This window comes from Polypterus senegalus, chromosome 1, assembly GCF_016835505.1.
Source record: "Polypterus senegalus isolate Bchr_013 chromosome 1, ASM1683550v1, whole genome shotgun sequence".
NCBI classification, from domain to species: Eukaryota; Metazoa; Chordata; class Cladistia; order Polypteriformes; family Polypteridae; genus Polypterus; species Polypterus senegalus.
The window spans coordinates 262,342,776-262,359,023 of NC_053154.1; the positions used below are offsets into that span (position 1 = coordinate 262,342,776).

Consider the following 16,248-nt stretch of genomic DNA (forward strand, 5'->3'; position numbering starts at 1 on the left):
GAATTTTAAATTTCAGAAGTATGGTGAGCTTGTCACATATTATACAGCCAATTAACCTGCTGCCTGACAGTGTTGGTTGCAGTATGGATACTTTCCAGATAGAGTGAGTTCAGATGCAGTCTTGCCTTGCCTTTTTTGATTTTCCATTTAGTAGGAAAAGCATCTTTTCTCTTTGCATAGTCGAAAATGCTCCTTGTTGTCCTTTCTTTGGGACTGTACTGTTCTTCCAGCTGTGTGCTCATTGGCGCTAAGCGCTCACACACAGGAGTCCACACCCATGACCTAAGACAAAACCAAGCCTGTTGATTTTGTTATGCCAGGTTGCCTCACGCTAAGATTCTGCAAAGTAAGGTTACAACTGAGAATCGCTTGAATATTGTGTAATGTGATATTGGCCTTAGTACTCCTGGTTTATTACTTCCCTAAAGGTTAATTGGTGATTTTAAATTGGCTCTGTATAAATGTGAATATGGATGTGTGAATGGCTCTGTATAAATGTGAATATGGATGTGTGAATTAGTGATGGACTGGCATCCTGGCTGTGACTCTGCCAAAACCCTGGAAAGGATTAAGAGGGTTTGAGAATGTCCCCTCGTCTATGTTCATCTAGAAGTCAGACCCTCTTTTTCCCACAAATAAGTTAAAATAATTAGTCAAAATCCTTCTAGACACTAAAATCTTTTGGAATACAGATCAAAATGTGTAGCTGTTTCTGGAATATATCTATCATATTTTACTATTTGTTTTTAATTTAAACACAACTAATTGATACTGCCTAGGTGTGGTAAACATTTGCAGTTCTTAAATTTATGTAATTGAGTGTAGGGCAGTTGAAAATTATTTGTTTTCCTTTCTGCATTTTTGACAAAGTGTTTTCAGGTAAAAAAAAAAAAAGTATATTCGATAAAGGGCATCTGAGTAAACAAAAACATCTTTTTTACATTTAAAAAATTAATTGAACCCTAAAGGCTTTGTCGCATTACATCATTTTTAGTCACAGACTTTATTGCACATAGTCTTAGTTACCTCCATTCATGTTGTCAGACATCCCCAGTGACTCGGTCCAACCAGTGAGTGACCTGCCCTGTCAAAGTCGAACAGATATAATTTTGTCTGAAGTCGCAGGAATGGGCTCGCGTGAATGTGAGAGTTGATAACCAGTGAGCGCTTACCTAGAAGTACAATGCATAAAATGCAGCTATGATAAATAATGAACACAGATGTTTTGGACCTCACAAACAGAAAAGAGGCTTGTCTATCTGATGTCTCATGTTTTATGTACCATGGCAGAATGCACAGAAAGAGAACAAAATGGGCTGAGATTGCGTTCATACAGAACTGAAACTGTGTTGGAAAGTCGTCACATAATAGTCTTAATTTTTGACCCCCAGCAATACAAGTTGTGTAATCTGACATCCTCATGTGGCAAGATCAGCAACTTTAGTCATCAATTTGAAGTCTCCTGCAACTAGAAGTTGTGTAATTTGACATAGGCTTTACACATAATAACTGGCTCTACACCTTTTGTTTGGTTGGCAGTGGTTTCTGCTTTGCTACTGTCCAGTGAATCTCATTTGTCATCTCAGTGTTTTTCTCATTGTGGACCCATGAACACCGACCCTTGCTGAGGCAAGAGAAGCCTTCAGTTTTTGGATTCTTTTAGTATCCTTTGTGACATCCTGAATGATTTGTGCTTGTTGAACGTTTGTGCTGGCATCTGGACTCTGATGGTAAGGGTCGAAATACTGTAAGTGAGGTTTACATTGATCAGGGCTGACTATAATTGAACTTGGCTGTGTTCAGTCTGCTAATGCTTTAATTGGGTTGATTAAAATAGGGATCACATACTTTTTCACACAATGGTAGTTGAATGACTTTAATTAGAGAAATGACATACGTTTTTTAAAAAATGTGTTATTTGTTCTCTCAGATGGCTTTTATCTAATTTGAGACTTGATTGAATAACTGAAAACCTTCAATCGCAAACATAATAGAGGGATGGGAAGATACTTTTTCACTACACTGTGTAATACTGAAATGTACTGATTTTTTAATCATTTGTGATTATTAGTTTTCTTTTGGTGGATATAGTGCTACAGTGGTCCAGGATGGATGTTGAGATTTATATAAAACATGAATATATGGAATGTAGTACTGAGTGTACCCTTAATTGATTTGTGTCTTATTCACCATAATGTAATTTACAAAATCGATACTGTAAAATAAAAAAAATGGAAAAAATGCTTCACCAAGCAGATTTCCTTAGTTGAAAATGATCTACAGCATTTGTTTAATCACTTTTGCTTAGCAATTATTTATTTGGAATAATGAGTAAGTAATATAAATAACACATCAGCTTAATGGAAACTGTTCTCGCTGTGCTCCCCAATCAATGGCATGTAATTGGGTTTGGTCTCCCAATATCCCCTTAGTGTGCTGTCACTTGAATGAGGAGAGTGACACAGAATTGTGTGAGCATTAGGATCAAGTCAACTAGAGGAAAGTTTGTCCCCAGGCATTACACTCAACCTGTTCTCTCTCAGACAGACGCTGTACACTGGAAATGCGCAGTGCAGTCATTTCAAGTTCATTTTGTTTGACATATACTATGTAATCACTGCATTAGAGTATTTTTCAACTTTTTTCTAAAGAAATCCATTCATTTATTTTTGTATATGCTTCAGGTTCAGGGTGGCAGAAGGCTGGAGTTTATCACAGTGTCAGTAGTAATACAAAATAAATATAAATAAACGAATAACAAATAACAACTTTGAGTGTAAGAAAGAAGTACTAGCTGTATCAGTACACACAATTTGTTGTTGAAGTATAGCTGCCAAATAATTTTGGTGCCACAGTTAATTGCCATACATACTTCATGGGGGGAAAAATATTGATAACAGTGTTCATTTTTGTTGAACACGGAATATTTAGTCCATCCTTTCAGTTAGAGCCCCCGCTTTCTCCAATTTCAGGATCGGCGGGTCTCATTCAGTTTGAGGCAGGAACCAATTCTGAATTTAGCACATGTATACAAATCCTGAATGACCCATATTTATACACACCCATACAGGGTTGGTTTAGAACTGCAATCTGTCAGAGAAAACTCACACAGACTCAGAGGACATGCACACTTGACACAGTAACTGTACCAGGATATGTCCTAACCAACATGTCCTACTCCCATGTATCATCAACATTTTCTAATCCTCGTCTTTTATGTGTCTGTTGGTTTTCATTGCATCCAAGTTCTTAAGAAATAGAAAATAAACTCACATATCAAAACGTTTGATTAAGACACTTGCAATGATTTGGTTTCATTTTTTCTCCTATATTTTATTGGATATCTGTTAGAACTAAGTGTGATATGTCTGTCCATCTTTGAACACAGTGGAATGTACAGATGAATGTTCTTGTCTTGGAAAAAGGCTCCAAGTGTGTGAGGCCCTGCTGGAGACGGAAGAGTGTCTGATATCACAATTGATTTATTGTCCTGTCAGCTAATATGTAACTTGTATCTTTAAACAAACAATATCCTAACTGCACTGCATTTATCTCACATTTTTTTTCTGCAGTTCTGCATAGACGGAACAGACAATTTACCACACAAAAAGCTGTTCTCGTTTCTCTGCCTTGCAATGGCACCCTGCAGTTAGGTGCACTGATGAGATGTTAATTGATGGGATTAAATACACATTTTATTTGGTGATTAGGCGCTCTGTTGCAGTGATGACCATTGGAACACTGGAATTCATATTCTTACCACAAACACAGACAGGCTAATTGACTTGCATCCCCAAGGGTATGATTGACCGAGTAATGTTGTTTAAAATCCACTGCTTTGACACAAGCAAACAAGCTTTCTACTATATAGCTCCTTTTAATTGTTAACACCATCCCACATCCCATTTACAAATTACTACATTTGTTTCCATATTTCTGTAATAGGAGCACATGTCATCTGGTTTAAGTGACTTGTTCAGGGTCACACAGCAAATGAGAGGTGAAGACTGAATGCCAGATAAAGCGTATATTGACATTGGTTTTATGTTTAATTAAAGAAAAGAGGTATTTTGTGATGCCAAGAGGGACAGTGAAAGGGTGCCCTGGGAAAAATGACTGCCGCCTAGAGTGGCTGACAGAAGGAGTGTAAGCCTTCGAGATGCTTTGTACTGCTGCAATCAATAGGCTGTCAAGGCAATATCCTTTTGTTAGGTTGCCAGACTTGAGGCTTCTGGGTGTTCCTCTGCAAGAAATGCAATATGTGTAAACCAAAGCCAGCCTTGCCTTTTTTTTTTTTTTTTTTTGCTTAAGTGGGTGCAGCTTTAACTATAGAAAGGAAACTGCCTGTAGATTTATTTGCATTTTCAAATCCTCAAAGCCTTCAGCAGAGATGAAACATTTTCATCACAAGGTTTGGGAATGTAGGCAGGGGGTGGAGGTGCTAGCACGAGTCCAGTTATGAATAATAACGCATTTGCTAATGAGTGCATTGGTGAAGTGGTTCTTTTTGGTGTTTGGTATCCTGCTGTCATCCATCTACAAGACCACCTCTTGCAGTTAAGATATTAGTGTGTGTTAAGGGCAAGCAGAAGGGCTGATCAGTCATGCAGTCTATAAGGTTATTACTGCCTGATCGATAAGCTAAAGTAAAGGGAGATGGCCATGGTCTGTCTTCTGCCCCTGGACACCTGCCTTGCTGGAGAGAGGGGGTACAAAAACACAGCTGTCTACTGTAGCTCTGCATTGCTTGCTTAAACACACACAGGGAGAGAAAGCTGGGACCATCTGTATCTGTCTTTTGTGTTTTCTTTTTCATCTTTTCATGTAGCCTGAACCTCACGTGCTCAGTGTTTAAATGAGAGGAGAGTAGTTTGTGCCACAAAGTGTGGTAGTGCTGCAGACAGTTTAATACAAGGTGTGATTGTGATTACTTCATCTACTAATGGGGAGAAAAACAGCACATCTTAATACAGTTTTTCTCATGGGTATACTCTAAAAACGCAAATGAGATTCAAGCAGGATTTTCACATTCATGGATGAACAGTGTAATATGTGAATGAGTGTGTATCTTCTAGATGTTTAGCTGTGGGGTATTCTTCCAGTGTTTCTGTGTGCAGCTTACCATAGTCCATTGAAATGATTGGCTGTCCAGACAGAAGTGAAGGGAAAAGGAGATTCATTTGGAGCAATGTTCTTCTAATGGACTGCGATGTCACCAGCAAACAGTACTCTGTTAGCATACATCTGTGTAGACATCTGTCCATTTTCTGAACACACTTATTTAGTCTTATGCCCAGCTTCCTGTAACCTTTAAAATGGACTGAGTACATATAATTAGTTGTACCTAAAAATTATTTGGTATTATAAGACTACCATGTTATCTTAAAGCCTGTATTTATTGCCATTTATTTTCCTCCTCAAAAAGCCAATTAGTTATTATTTTCGCAAGAGCATCACAATACGCTTTCCAAAGATTGAAACAGTACATTGTTAAAAAGGAACACACATCTTCCTTTAAATACACCTTGAAAGTACATGTGACAGATTTTACACACTCATAGTTAAGGTGTAAATTTAGAGAACATGGTGCATAGCTGTAGTGATTTGTGGTTCAGTTCTGATGCCAGGCAGTCATAGGCAGATGAGTGAACACAGAACATTAAGTTTGTAAAATGGTACTTTGGCAAGGCGATAGCCACCCTAGGCTTCTTCTGCTCTTTATTCTCTCTCTCTCCCTCCCTCCCCCCTCCCTCTTTTATTATTTTTTTTTTTTGTAATTGGACCACCAAGACTCGTTTGGAATGCTGTTCTTTTAAAGACAAACAGCAGCTTTTGTTTACCTACTAAAGCCATTTGTCTGTTGTATTTGAAGTTCATGTGTCAAGTTTGTTATGTTGATATGCATTTATGCAAACAAGAGAAACTTGCATCAAAATCTTCAAAAGCACGCTTAGGATGACTGCTCTCATTTCACTGCAGCAGTAATTAATCGGGCTAGGGAGAGCTCCAGCAGACTTCTGTTATTTTGACATAGCTGCATGTGAACTGCTGCCGCTGCTTACCGCCATTTGGCAGAACACTTTGTTTCTGCCTTCGAGAACTCAAGTGCTGGTACAGTATATTGCAAAAGAAAAGTCCTGACCCCATCACACCCATCCACTTTAGAGTAAGCAGTCAGCCTGATTTTTTTTTTTTTTAAATAAATTTTTTCTCTCTAAATGGAAGACATTCATCTTTTGTACATGGTGTTTTACTATAGATACACTTGCATGATTTGAGTCAAATTCATATTGGCAGATGTGTAACATAACAGGGAAATGCATCTGATGTTACTCAGTGTCTATATCTGAGGAAACAGTGAGCCCTAGTGGGAAACACAGTGCAGTGAAACCCAGAGAGGCAGGATTATATAGCTATAAAAATACTGTTCATTTATTTATATACAAGAATGCATACGTGTGCACACTAGGCCATTGAGAAAGATTCCCTGGTTTCAAAATGTAACATCTCTTAAATTATGGATCAGAACACAGTTCTATTAATCACAAAATCAATGATCATACCATAACAGGTTTTGGGGAGCTTTAGTTGTAGCTTTACAGCTTTAGTTTTTGGAGCAGAGTCATTCAGTTGTTTACAATGGATGGGATTCTGTGTTAGTAACAATGAATGAGTGCCTTCCTTGCTGGAGTCCGAGCTTGTTTGGTAAAAGCAAAAGGAATTCAAGTGGGAACTTCTCTAGATAAAATACTGAAATTACCCCAATACTGTTAATGATCAATCAATTTATTCTGCCCTCTCTGATTATAAACCTCAGGATCAAGATTGATCCTACACTTTCGTGTGAGGCAATATCACTTCCAACAAAAAATTAAAAATAGCACCTTAGGAGCTTAACAAATGTACATTAGGCTGTATCTGTCCATGGATGGCAGAGAGCAGCTTGTGTGTATATCACACTAGCTTTACTATTGTAACTTGGTGGTCATCTCCCAATAAATTAGATTGCTCATATTTTTACAAAAACACACACCTTTTTTCTCTCTTTCCAGGGTCTTTCAATTAAGAAGATCAATTTTAAGACTTTTAATACTACAGCCTGTGCCTTTTATCTAAATGTATACCTTTATGTACTCAGTTAAAGATTATTTGACATTTGTATTGCTCCATGGGTGAAGCTATACTACTTTACATGTAGTAGTAGTAATGTCAAGGGTATAGAATAGAGTGAAATTCTTACTTGGAAGTAATATTCACCTGGATAGTTAATGTTTTATATATTTTTATCTTAACACCTTGATTTTACCATTCTGTCCAACAGAATTTTTATTTCTTGTAGTCAAGCATTTTGAGATGTCTTTGTTGTTTCAGAGTGTGATATAAAACAAATTTATTATCATCATCATCATCATAACAGGCCTCTCAGAAAGACCCTTCCGTAACCTCAGAGTCTCAGAAATATCTTAGTAACGCTCTTCTGTTGATTTCTCCCAATCTCAAGAGAGAGTGCAGAAATTGACAAGTACGAAGTCCATTAAGGCATACCAGTTAGCTTCTCGTTAAAACACACAACACAAAAAAAAATACAGTTGAAACTACGAGAACTGTGCCCAAATCTGTCACATAATGTGACTCTCGTTTTCAGTTGTTCTGTGAAATTTAAACTTCAGTTTCACAATAGCATAACAGTCGAAAAGTAAGTTAAGGTGTCTTTGTAATCTCATCCATTTAATTCCTAAAAGGAAGTCAGTTTTCCACGTCTACAGAGTGAAAGTGTTCAAGCATACAAAGAAAGGTAATTTCCATGTGTGTCTAAATGTTAAAGAAGTTCAGCTCTCACTTTCTTAATGTATTGCCAAATGTGTCTTTAACAGTAGGTTGTCCCAGTTTTGCAGAGCCTATTAGGCCAAGACCTGTTCTTTTCTTAAAAAATCCTACAACCAGATTTACAGTGTTTATGTTTACAAAAATACTGCATTGTCTTGTATCCTTTTTCAGCCCTTCTTTCATCGTGGTGTGAAGAACTGGGGCGACTTTTACTACTTCGTCATCAGAAGAACCGGCAGAACGAGCCTCCAGGAAAGATACCAATGCAGCCATCAATGAACGCCATGAGCTCAATGAAGCCGGCTCTCTCGCACAGGTCAGTGGGAAACATCAGTTCATTGAGGTCTGACCTCCAGTGCTTAGCTGGTTTACCAACACTGGAAAGGAGTCAACTCAAGCAGAGAAAGATACAACTGGTTTGCTAGTATGTGATAGCACACAGCATTTTGCAGAATGCACCTGCTATTTTCAACTTTGTTCTGTTAGCAGAAGCACAGGAAAGTAGAGAATGAGAGGTATTTGTGACTAGATGTTGGTTTATGCATTTAAATGAACCACATTAAGGCCTTTTTTTATTGTTGCACATGTACAATTGAAACAGTGTATGAAGTATCCGAAACTTAACAAGAAGTAGGCAACTTATAAATAGTACACTGAATGATGGATTTAAAGGAATCCTAACAAGTCATTTTACCCTCTGCCTGAAAGGGCAGTTTTACACTGGCCAGGCTCTGACACATCTTTAAGATTTTAGCTGAATCAGTAAACTTTCTTCCCTTAATTTATGCACAGTGTGTTTCTGTACATTGAAATGCACTCAGTGTAGCATGAATGTGGTTTTCACCTTCATAGTGAAATTCTGAAATGCACAGATGACATGCTTTCAATCAGCCCTAAATGAAGTGCTTGAATCTTAATAACAGTGTGCAAATGCAGGGTGGGAGGAGATGCAATGAATGATGTGCATGGCGGTTTGGAGCCTTGTGTTGGCTGCTGCCTGCTACTACAATAAGAGGCATGTTGGCAATTGACCTGTGGTGGGCTTAGGCAGCTTGCAAGTGCATTTGTTTATTACTGAGCACCGGTATTTGCAAGTATGCAGTGGACATGAACTTACTCATTAAATGATACAAAAGATGGAGTGGTTCCAGTTTTGAATTATGCTGTAACACTACATTAGCCATATATAGTCCTGTAAAAAGGATATTTGCCGTTTCAAGATTGTTCTGTTTTGCACATTTTTGTTTTGTTGTTGTTTGAAGAGCTGTACACAATTTGTGTAAATAGTGGGGCGGCACGGTGGCGCAGTGGTAGAACTGCTGCCTCGCAGTATGGAGACCCGAGTTCACCTCCCGAGTCCTCCCTGCATGGAGCTTGCATGTTCTCCCCGTGTCTGTGTAGGTTTCCTCCGGGTACTCTGGTTTCCTCCCACAGTCCAAAGACATTCAGGTTAGGTGCATTGGCGATTCTAAATTGTCCCTAGTGTGTGCTTGGTGTGTGGGTATGTGTGTGTGCGTGTGCACCCTGCAGTGGGCTGGCGACCTGCCTGGGGTTTGTTTCCTGCCTTGCGCCCTGTGTTGGCTGGGATTGGCCCCAGCGGACCCTCGTGACCCTATAGTTAGGATATAGCAGGTTGGATGATGGATGGATGTACAATAGTGGGAGAGATTCCAAAAGTACATTACTTATGCTTTTATGTAGCACTGCAAATCAGTGCTGCTGTTGAAAAAACAAACAAATGAATTTCTTCCATCTGTTTTCATTTTGTGGAGACAACAATACAAACCTGGTCTGTTTCAGCATCAGAGGCACGACAGGAATCAACTCTGAATAGGATTGAAATTCATTGAAAGACATAGACACACATCCACTTTAGAGTAACCAGTCAGCCTGATAAGTTAAGTGGAAGTGGGAGAAAACCTCTACACCCAGGAGAACATATAAATCATGCCAAGGCTAGAATTCAAATGCAGGTATAAGGCTATATTCACATTTTCCCATTGTCATTTTTAAATCAAGTTGAGCATCTGCCATGACATAATAGAGCCATATTAGTTAGAGCAGCTGGCATGAAGTAATAGAGCCGTATATTATATTATTTTCTGTTACTTGGTCATTGATGAAATAGTAAGACTTTGACAGTTTGCTTCTCAGATCAGGCTGTTTTGCTAAACCAATATAGCCTTTTTGTCTCACAGAGGCTCAGTTAAGCATCTGCTTTCACAGTCACTCTGTTCAACATGCCCTTTAGAAGATATCAAACAATAATGATTTTTAAGCTTGTAATTATGTGACTGAGTAACATTTATGTTATTGTGTTGCCTTCTGTGCCTGAACTGAACAGTCCTAATTCATCCACTCTCTACAGCTTTGCTGTAAAATGCACTGACAGTTGTGTGCCATGTGTAAACAGTAGGCCACTGTGTCTACCTAAAGGGACATCAGAACAGCACTGTAGACTGAGTCTTAATAAAAGTTTGTGTGTTTTTTTCCTATATCCATTCAATTTCCAGAAGGTAAAATGGTGAAAAAGTAGTATGTACTAATGATCTAGTCAAACTTTTCCACCACAGAAGCAATGCTACAAAGTTTATTTAAGTCATTTCAGTTTTGCGACAGTGTTTATTACACAGTTTGCATGTCAAACGTGTACAATCCATTTAGTTTGAAATTAATTTTATATTTATATTGTGTGGTCTGTTAGTTTATATTGTTTTTAGTGCTGGTGCCATTTAATAACTGACATGCTTATGATGAAATAACTAATAACTCTACATAGACTTTCTGATGCTCTGATTTGATACAGTTGCTTTAAAAGTCTAACTATCTTAATGGTGTTGGTAGGGTCTGTGCTCACTTTCACTGAGGTTCAAAAACATAGCTTGGGCCTCTTTTGCTGAATTTCTAGTGAAGTTCTATAAAAATGTACTGTATTTCCACACACAATAATAATATCTGTCAATAAGTTGACAGTTGCAAAGTAACCAAAAGGTGGAAAACAGAAGGAAAGCAAAATACTAGTAGAATACCTACATGGATGTAGAATAACATGCAGACTTCAGAGCCCACTGTTTGTACTGGGGATTGAATCACAGGCTCCTGTGGCTATGAGGCAGCAGCATTAACCACAGTGCCATCTACCTTGTAAAAATACTCAATATTTCATATATGTGCACAAAACAAAATGAAATACATTTTCACTCAAGAGAATCATACATACAGATTATGTTGATACAACCTTCTCATATATAAGTAGTGTGCAACAGTGATAAAAAAAGGCAAATGTTAGGTTGTAAACCTATCGTAAAAACTGTTGAATATATAATCAAGGGATGACATGGTCACACTGAAAAATGCACTAGTGAGACTGTATCTGAAGTTTTGTGTGACACTGCAGCAGCTGAAACTATTCAAATAGGAGCAACCAGGTGTATGCCAAGACCCTAGGAGATGTTCTTACACTGACAGGGTCAGGGAGTTAAACCTGTTTAGTCTTAAATAGAGGGGGGTGCATGAGAAGCTAATCCAGGTCTTAGAAATCCTCAAAGGCATCGGTAAATTAGGTTCTCTCAACTAAGTAGCAAATCGTTTACTTGAGGGCACCAATGGAAATAAAGGGGAAGTGTGTTTAAGGCTGAAGCAAGGAGGCACTTCTTTAAGCAAAGAGTTGTGGGAATTTGGAACAGACTATTGAGCCACGCATTTGAAGCAGAAACCTTGACGACCTTCAAGAGGTATTGGGATGAGGTATTAGGACAGTTTAGCTAAACAAATAAGCTTGATTGACTAAATAGCCTCTCATTTGTCAGACTTCCATTTTTTTAACTAGGTTTTTCCATCGCAACTTTCATTTGTGCACTCAGACACACAGTGGGGTAGTTTTGAAAGCAATCTGTTGAATACTGTGTATATCATGCAAATAATGTAATATGGCAATACAATCATTTTCTAGTATGTTTGCTATCATACTTCATTGAATTTAATGTCAGAAACCCCTGCTCTTTATAATTTCATGCAACTTGTGGTGGCTGTTTTGTAAGATGATATCTACAATTAAACTTTACAGGAAATATTTTAGCTGTATCTGTGTTCTGATCCTACCTTGCTGGAAAAAAGAATAATTTGTCAAGGTGTCACTGAATGCAAATCAATTAAAAAAGCATAAAACTGTATGATGATTTCTTTGTGGTGTCATTCAATATAGAGTCAATTCCTGTGTTTCATTATCACTCTAAACTGTTTTTCCAGCAATTAAGTATTGCACACACTGACAATATGAGGTGTTGCTTTTCCAACTTCATTTTTACTCTGTAATTTTGTTGTTTATCTGTATGATGAAACTACTGTATTGCATAAGTGCTGGCAAGCTGTCTGGTAGTTTTGTGCAGTGTAGCAGTTTTTGGTTGTACTGTAACATCCTTTATCTTGTATTCATTTTACATTTGTATGTTTGTTTTCCAGTGATGGGTCATTTCCTTATGATTCAGTTCCCTGGCAGCAAAATAATAATCAGCCCCCAGGTTCTTTGTCTGTGGTTACAACAGTCTGGGGCGTCACTAATACATCACAAAGTCAGGTGAGTGTTGAAACAGAGGTCATTTGCAAAGTCATTTAACTTTTTTACCTTGTACTCATTAGTAGTCAGTGATTAATAGTGATATTTTTACTGAAGGTGTATAACCAAAATCTTAAATATTGTAACTAGAATAATGACATTTGAAATTGCAATGTTATTTTTTGTCACCACTTTTATGGCTCATGTCTCCCCTTACTTACGATATAGATGAATGTTTTATGAAAAAATATTCATTGTGTTTTCATATGAAAGACAATATGTAAAAAGCAAGTATGGATAAGTATCTGTTTCAAATTACCCAGGCCACATAGTCTACTATCTTACACTGTTATCACTTCAGATTTTGTATAGCCATTTAGCTGGATTATGTTTGGCAGCTATTGTTGTCATTAATTTGTGGTTATCTGCCACTATAAACATCTGGAAGAAACAAAGTCAAGGCCAATACATTTTGGGCAAAACCATTTGGAAGAATTATTTGCTTGATATGTTACAACAGAAGCCCCTAATTATATGATCTATTGTTTTTTTTCCTTTCCTAACATGATTTAACATGCTTTTTTATTATTTAATAAATGATGGTTTTGGAAATGCATTTGGGTTTGTAGTTTGGAAAGGTGATACGACACATTTGTTCCTTTAGTTACAGCACATATCAATACCATAAGATTTATGCATGGTTTGCATGGGTTACAAAAGTTTTGAAGTTTTAATGCATGGACTCAAAGTCTGACCAGAGTAAAGTAACAAAGCTCTTTTTCCCCAGTCAATGAAAATATAGCTTAGGTTTAATTAGCTCATTCATTCCTGGTCAGGATACGTTACTGAGCTGCTTAGAGCAAAAATTGGTTTATAATGAGCGCTTTTCAGCTAAGGGTGTGGTGCATATTACTGAGCTGATCACAGTTGTGTTTGCTGTGCACAAAATACTAGGCCAGCATTATCCGCTTTCCCAATATTCTGTTGTGAATGCACAGTGCACTCCAATTTTAAATTACAGATTGGATTGATTTCATTTTATTTTTATCTGAACCTCTCTTACAATCCCACAGTTACTAATAAGATATCTGATTAGATATAATAGCAACACAAAAACAGAAAATGCACGTTTTACATTATTCATTTGTTTATAGTTCCAAAGTGTAAAGGATTTCCTGAAGGAGCCTACTGTATGTATAAGAAAGAAAGAGACAATCTTTTTGTAAACCATAGATAGAGCAGATCAGTAGCAAGACATATTGGCTGTAACTTAAACCAGTATTGGCAAGTATGTAAATGAAATCAGAACATTTCCTGGAAAACCTTAAAAACAAAAAAAAAAGCACATTCAATGGCAATGATGACTTTTTAAGCAGAATTAAGAACACATATCTAAACATATATTGTTCTTTGGTAGGCTGTTTTAGGTAAATGAAGTACATGATTTTGGACATTGATGTGGTCCACACATTCATTCATTTTCTCAACCCACTTTACTAAACAGTCCTAGAGAGTTGGGACATACAGGTTACATCAGGTTCAAGAGTGAATCCAACTATGAACTAGCAGTGACAGTCCATTTGCAATGCCCACAATTGAACGTAACATGTTCAGGATGTAGAAAACAACAGTTTCTGAAAAAAAAAGTATAAACCCACTGACAGTGACAGTCCCCAGAGCTGTGACACAGCATTAACTATGGCACTACCACATATTATAAATTTTGCATATTTGCATTACAGCTACTATAAGCTCAAAACTCATTTTTGTGTATATTTAAAAAAAAGTTGATGATGTTTTAGAAGTACAAATGAACTCAAGTGCTACTACTAAACTATGGGTCGGCATCTCATTAAAAAGTAAAAATAATAACTCCAGTGCCACAGTGTTTGGTTAATTTCCTGAGATGCTGACAACACGGCCCATGCACTACCTGGAGGAAATGATCTGGGCAGTGGGGAGAGGGACTCTGCATTCTTGTTTTTGCATGCTGGTGACCAACACTTTTTTAAATGATTTGGTAATTGTTGCATTTTAGAAGCAAGATGAACTTAATCATTCAGTAGCATCAAATCTTGTGTGTGCTTAGCTCTGACAATGAATTTACTACAGTCATCTTCACCAGCATCATTGACCCTTTCGAATGACCTCCTTGTGCTGCTATAAGTTGGGCTCAGCATCCTAACTCATGAAGATGAACAAGGCCTTCCCTTTTGAACTTGCTCACTTTTTCCAACGATTGATGAACACATTGTCAAAGCATTCTTGTTGTGCTGTTGTCTTGAGGTCAAACCTTGGGCAGTTAGTTATATGTTTAATGTGTGATTCTTTAGTAGTGGTCATGAGTACAAGAGATGGTCTTTTGCACACCTGGCCCTGCTGAGGTGCCATCTGGATTTTCATGCAGATTGTATACTATTTCATACTGTATTTAGAAAAATTATCTTTATTTCTACATAAAAAAACATTGTGCTGCTGCCTCTATATATTTTTGAATTGGGTCACCAGCACACATTACCACTTCTTTAACTGGAATGAAATTATCTCAGTGCTCTGGGCAATCTAGCTGTTAATTATTTGGAAATGACCCATTTTGTCTACGTGTGACCCAATGAAAATATAGTTAAAGGAATAAAAAAAATGGAAAGTCGGAAAAATTAGGCAGTTTTTCAGTAGTGCCAATACCCTAATAAACTGCTTACAACATTGAAGAATGTAAAATATAATCATTCTGAAAGTGGCAGTCCCACACATTCTACCTTGTTTTTATTTTATACAAAAAGCAAAACAAAGGAGACCGGACCAAATTCCCAGGTGTGCCAGTTTTAACAGCTGTGGGGCATCTGCCACAATCAGCACCCACTGTCACATTCATGGAGATACTGCACTTGGATTACTCTAATGACACAACAGGATAAGGAGGAATTGGAAAATATCAAATCTGTATATTTAAAAGCTGACTTATAAGATTTTATACAAACATATAAGCTGTAGAATTCTTTTACTCAGTTGGTATATAGATACTGCATTGTTGACTCTTACAATATATTATACAAATAATTTTAATTACTGAGCCATTTTGGGATTTGCTTTTCCATGTTGTTCTTTCTGTTGTCTCTTAACATTGCTTAAAAATTTGATGTCAAATGTAGGAATACCAGATCAATACGAATGGTCCGTTGTCCATGTCTCACTATAATGATTTCCTTTAGTTGTACATACGGTTTTTATGTCACCAGACCATTTAGTCGGGTATATATGTAAGGAGCACAGTGGTGATGACTATCAGAGCAAATATGAGCTTGGCAACAAGTTCATTTTATTACAGATTTTCATGGCACACAGTTTTGAAAGACATCCCTGAGTATGTGACCAAATATTGAATAAATTTCAAAATCCAACTGTTTACACATTTTTACCTGTGCATGTACAATTTCTAAAAAAAATTTTCTCTCTGTCTTCTAGGTTCTTGGTAATCCAATGGCGAATGCAAATAATCCAATGAATCCTGGTGGCAATCCAATGGCATCTGGCATGTCAGCAAACAATCCCAACATGAACTCAGCACAGTTTTCTGGGCAGCAGCAACAGTTCCCTTCCAAGAGTGGATCTAGCCAGCCTTATATGCAGCAAAGCATGTATGGTCGTCCCAGTTATCCTGGCGGAGGAGGCTTTGCTGGAAGGTACATGAGGATTAAATCTGCTTTGTGTATCCTTAACTTCACAATTACATTTTACTGTTTACTGCCTCATTTTCTTATTTTACTTTAAAGGGATGGTTACACATCAATGATATTTATATTATATTTTGCTACAATCTGATCAGAATACAGTGGAACCTCTAGATACGAGTTTAATTTGTTCCA

The 16,248-nt window shown here is 37.4% G+C and overlaps 1 protein-coding gene across 3 annotated transcripts in view; it reads left to right on the forward strand.

Annotated features, from left to right (window-relative positions):
- The window catches only part of zmiz1a (zinc finger, MIZ-type containing 1a), a 308,608-nt gene that overhangs the window by 264,875 nt on the left and 27,485 nt on the right, over positions 1 to 16,248 (forward strand). For all 3 annotated transcript variants that reach the window (XM_039772925.1, XM_039772932.1, XM_039772942.1), the window contains 3 exons: positions 7,999 to 8,143; positions 12,289 to 12,403; positions 15,848 to 16,065. In XM_039772925.1, the coding sequence (XP_039628859.1) occupies positions 7,999 to 8,143; positions 12,289 to 12,403; positions 15,848 to 16,065 (478 nt within the window). The remainder of the gene's footprint in view (positions 1 to 7,998; positions 8,144 to 12,288; positions 12,404 to 15,847; positions 16,066 to 16,248) is intronic.